The sequence below is a fragment of the Meleagris gallopavo genome, chromosome 20, assembly GCF_000146605.3.
Source record: "Meleagris gallopavo isolate NT-WF06-2002-E0010 breed Aviagen turkey brand Nicholas breeding stock chromosome 20, Turkey_5.1, whole genome shotgun sequence".
In the NCBI taxonomy this organism is placed as follows: Eukaryota; Metazoa; Chordata; class Aves; order Galliformes; family Phasianidae; genus Meleagris; species Meleagris gallopavo.
This window is the reverse complement of record NC_015030.2, coordinates 54,590-59,332: the sequence shown is the minus strand read 5'-3', so window position 1 is coordinate 59,332 and position 4,743 is coordinate 54,590. Positions and strand designations below refer to the sequence as shown.

Below are 4,743 nucleotides of genomic sequence, written 5' to 3'. Positions count from 1 at the left end.
CATCCGTACTCATGATCTGTTGCTCCTCAGATCCTGGCGGAATGGAAGCAGAAGTACGAGGAAACGCAGGCTGAGCTGGAGGCCTCCCAGAAGGAGTCTCGCTCCCTCAGCACAGAGCTGTTCAAGATGAAGAATGCCTATGAGGAGTCCCTGGACCACCTGGAAACGCTGAAGCGTGAGAACAAGAACTTGCAGCGTAAGTCCACGGGCCTCTGCTCTTAGCAGTGAGATTCAACTTGTCTGTCCACCTCTCCACATGTCTGTTTGCCCTGAAGGTCTACAAAGATGTCTTTGCCTCAATGTGCCAGGGCTCTTCCTTTTTTTTTGCCTAATGTATTACAATATAACTTTGCTCACACAGAGGAGATTTCTGACCTCACGGAGCAGATTGCAGAGGGAGGAAAGGCGATTCATGAGCTGGAGAAAGTCAAGAAACAGATTGAGCAGGAGAAATCTGAACTTCAAGCCTCTCTAGAGGAAGCAGAAGTAAATCTTCATTTCTTAAATTTTAGTATATGAAATAGATTGAGCATCATTATACCCTTTTGATATACAGAAAGCCTTTGTTTTCCTTTGCCGATTAGACATGATGCTGTATTAAATTCTTCAGAAGAGCAGCTCATGTAAAATTACTGATATTGTCAATTATATAACTAATTGACAGGCCTCCCTGGAACACGAAGAGGGGAAGATCCTGCGCCTCCAACTGGAGCTCAACCAGGTCAAGTCTGAGATTGACAGGAAGATAGCTGAGAAAGATGAGGAAATTGACCAGCTGAAGAGAAACCACCTCAGAATTGTGGAGTCCATGCAGGGCAGCCTGGATGCTGAGGTCAGGAGCAGGAATGAAGCCCTGCGGCTGAAGAAGAAGATGGAGGGAGACCTGAATGAAATGGAGATCCAGCTCAACCATGCGAACCGCATGGCTGCAGAAGCACAAAGGAACCTGAGAAATACACAAGGAGTGCTCAAGGTATATAAAAACTAAAGATGTACTCATTGATTACTCACAGAGGTAAAAATGTTCTTGTGATTCAATTCTATCAGTTCTAGCCTGATGTGAAAACAGCAAAACCAGAAAAATATGGCTCACAATGTCTCATCTCTCTTATCAGGATACCCAGATACACTTGGACGATGCTCTCAGGTCACAGGAGGACCTGAAGGAGCAGGTGGCCATGGTGGAGCGCAGAGCAAACCTGTTGCAGGCTGAAACTGAAGAGCTACGGGCAGCCCTGGAGCAGACGGAGCGCTCGAGGAAAGTGGCTGAGCAGGAGCTTCTGGATGCAAGTGAGCGTGTGCAGCTCCTCCATACCCAGGTCAGTCTATAAATGTAATAAATGTTCATACTTCTGCTCCATACAAAGAAAATAACTAAGGACTGCTTGAACATAAATAGCATTTAATAAATTATGTGTCGTAATGTTTATGGTACAAGTAAGAAATAAGTAAAAGTGAGTTTTCATCTGCAGATACAGCAGGAGTTTCATTAGGCTACAGTAGAAATATTTAGAAAAGTAATCTTTTAAGCAAAGTCATTGTAAGTATTCTGTAGATTGGGATAATTTGCTTTCAGCAACTAGACTGAAAGTAATAAGAGAAGATTATATTGTTTTTCTTGGCAAGTATAAGTTCCCTCTGTGTTGACTCACTATCTGTAAGAAAAGTTTTATGGAGTACATTCTACACCACTGAAGCATATCACAGCCACGGGAGAAAAAAAAGCTACCTCAGAGATTCCATTAGAACAGAATTCCATGAGACCTAATGGCACAAGTCACATTTAAAAGCAATACTTTGCAGTGCTCTGGATTTGATATTACAAGGTAATGGAAACAAAATGATGGTGTTGATGCTCTTCAGCAGAACACATAAGAGAATCAACACCAGGATGAAACTGGAAACATTTCCCAAGTTCAGAGTCAAATGTGAGAAACAGAACTCACATAATTATGAGACCCATTTTCATTTTTTATGAGTATATGCCATGGCTCTTCAGATGTCTTCTACTACAACTATTTATAGGAGATTCTTCATATAATATGAAGAGAACTCTATATAAAAGTGGGTAAATTGTTTTTTACTAAATATGGTGGAGAGAACACAGTATGCTTTTTCTTCAACAGAACACCAGCTTGATCAACACCAAGAAGAAGCTAGAATCAGACATTTCCCAAATTCAGAGTGAAATGGAGGATACCATCCAGGAAGCCCGCAATGCTGAAGAGAAGGCCAAGAAGGCCATCACTGACGTGAGTTGGGGCATGCCTTCACTGCTGATGGTGGATGCATGCTCCCCAAATATCTCCAGTCACAAAGTGATTCTTTCTCCTCCAGGCAGCCATGATGGCAGAAGAGCTGAAGAAGGAGCAGGACACCAGTGCCCACCTGGAGAGGATGAAGAAGAACCTGGACCAGACGGTGAAGGACCTGCAGCACCGTCTGGATGAGGCGGAGCAGCTGGCCCTGAAGGGAGGCAAGAAGCAAATCCAGAAGCTGGAGGCCAGGGTGCGTAGGACTGGTATTTGTGCAAGCGTGTGCAATCCCAGGTCAGAGATAGCAGGGAAGCTCCAATGATGGGTTTCTCATTGCAGGTGCGGGAGCTGGAAGGGGAGGTTGATGCTGAGCAGAAGCGCAGCGCTGAAGCCGTGAAGGGTGTGCGCAAGTACGAGAGGAGGGTGAAGGAGCTGACCTACCAGGTAAGGCAGAGAAAGCTTTTACTTACACATCCTTCTCTCATGAAGTCTGAATGTTGTCATACTGACATTGCAATTTCTTTGATATTGTGATTTCTTTCCATTGTTCTCTTTCATTGACATGGTTAATATGTCTTTTTCTTTGGCCCTACTGGACAGTAGTGCTCTCTGAGAAGTGTTACTACCTTTGCTTCAGCTAGAGGAAATGTAAGTGGGGAGGATAGGAAGTGTTACTATTACTTACCTTTTTCTGTAGTCTGAAGAAGACCGGAAGAATGTTCTCAGGCTCCAGGACCTGGTGGACAAGCTGCAGATGAAGGTGAAATCCTACAAGAGGCAAGCTGAGGAGGCGGTAAGTATCATTCTGAAATGAGCCGAAATCTTTTCTGCTTTGTTTTGTTGCTTTTTTTCTGTGCAGCTTTTGAAATTTTTACTTTTTAAATGCTTTTGCAAGACATGGCAATGAAAAAGTTAAGATTGTGAACTGCTGGTTTGGGGACAGACTACCGTGCCCTATCTCTAGTTTTGCTCTAAGTGTCAGATTCCTGTTCTATCTCTTAATTTCTGCCATACCCTGTCTATTAGAAGCTGCTGCCAAACTGTCCTCTGCCATGGATTGTGTTGGGACTGTGCTATGTGTACAATGATCTTGGTCTTTCCCATACCCTGACGTTCTTTTCTCTTCTGAAAAACATGTTGCACTTAACAGCTTCTTTCCTTGTCATTTTTTGAAGTTAGCCCTGCTTGCCCAGCATTTGGATTTTTGTCTGAGCAGTTATTAATACTGAACTGTTTCTTAAAAAATTAAATATCTTGGAAAACATCCACTCATTAGGCATTCTGACACCATAAGCACGCTGTTGTTTTCATTACTCCCTCTCCCCACACAGGAGGAGCTGTCCAATGTCAACCTCTCCAAGTTCCGCAAGATCCAGCACGAGCTGGAGGAAGCCGAGGAGCGGGCTGACATTGCAGAGTCACAGGTCAACAAGCTCCGAGCAAAGAGCCGGGAGTTTCATAAGAAGATAGAAGAGGAGGAATGAAGCTCACAAAACTAAAATGTGACCTGAGGCATGCATAAAATGTAAACCTCAGTGTTGCTTTTTTATGTAATTGTCACTTATGTGTAGGTAATAAAGAGTGTAGAGACCTTTGCATATGATTAGCATGTTGTAATTATTTTGGGGGGTAATCTTTACTTTTAGAGTGTATCTACACTTTTTATGTTTACATTTAAAAGTGTACTAAACAAGAATATATTGACATTTTTTAAAATGCATTGGGAATAATGATGACTAGCAGAAATTAACTGACACTTCAAAAATGGGACCAGTGGTAAGAATCCACAATTTAAAAAACCATGGAAGAAAAACCAGTCTAATTGAAAATTAAGAAATATGATATATTTTTTTTTTTCTAAGGAATTAGTATTACATCAGAAAAGTCAGCTACACAGAGGCTGAGTTTGAATATGGGTAGATATTTTTATAACATAGAAAAAGAAAAATAATATTGCAGGCTTCATATTCTTCCAGAAAGTTCTTTGTGAAACAAAAGGAGGCTGCAGTCTACAGCCAGTTTTGATAAATAGCAGTACTAGGAGCAAACACTGGAGTGCAAGATAGTCATCTCATGTTAAGAGATGATAGCTGATCCAGTTAATTTAAAAGAAAGGATACGCGGAATCTACTCCAACTTTGGTTTATGGTTTTTACACAGTAAGGAAATTTTTTAACATAAAAATTCACAGGCATAAACAAAAACTTAGAAGAGGTTTAGCAGCTATCAACAGTGGATGGAATTCTTTTTCATCTGTTGATGTACATATGTAGAACATGCCTTCTATAGTAATCAAGCATAATTTCATAATGAATTACATATTCTGAGTGAGATTCACCTGCTTCATTCCAATGCACAACAGATACCTATTGGAGTGTTTATTTCATCTCACTGATCCGCTTCACTATTTCCTGCATGAAAGATTGCTGTAGGAAAACCTGCAGAAGGAGTCTCTGTGGAAAACAAATACACTCTTCTGGTTTAACTA

General features: G+C 41.5%; 1 protein-coding gene across 1 annotated transcript in view; it reads left to right on the top strand.

The window, feature by feature from the left end:
* Nucleotides 1-3,865, top strand: part of LOC104913726 (myosin-7-like) — a 448,286-nt gene extending 444,421 nt beyond the window's left edge. The window contains exons 21-29 of the mRNA XM_019621592.2: nucleotides 19-196; nucleotides 362-486; nucleotides 665-973; nucleotides 1,116-1,319; nucleotides 2,127-2,252; nucleotides 2,338-2,508; nucleotides 2,595-2,699; nucleotides 2,953-3,048; nucleotides 3,587-3,865. Of these exons, the coding sequence (XP_019477137.1) occupies nucleotides 19-196; nucleotides 362-486; nucleotides 665-973; nucleotides 1,116-1,319; nucleotides 2,127-2,252; nucleotides 2,338-2,508; nucleotides 2,595-2,699; nucleotides 2,953-3,048; nucleotides 3,587-3,739 (1,467 nt within the window). The 3' untranslated portion in view covers nucleotides 3,740-3,865. The remainder of the gene's footprint in view (nucleotides 1-18; nucleotides 197-361; nucleotides 487-664; nucleotides 974-1,115; nucleotides 1,320-2,126; nucleotides 2,253-2,337; nucleotides 2,509-2,594; nucleotides 2,700-2,952; nucleotides 3,049-3,586) is intronic.
* Nucleotides 3,866-4,743: the final 878 nt, after the last annotated feature.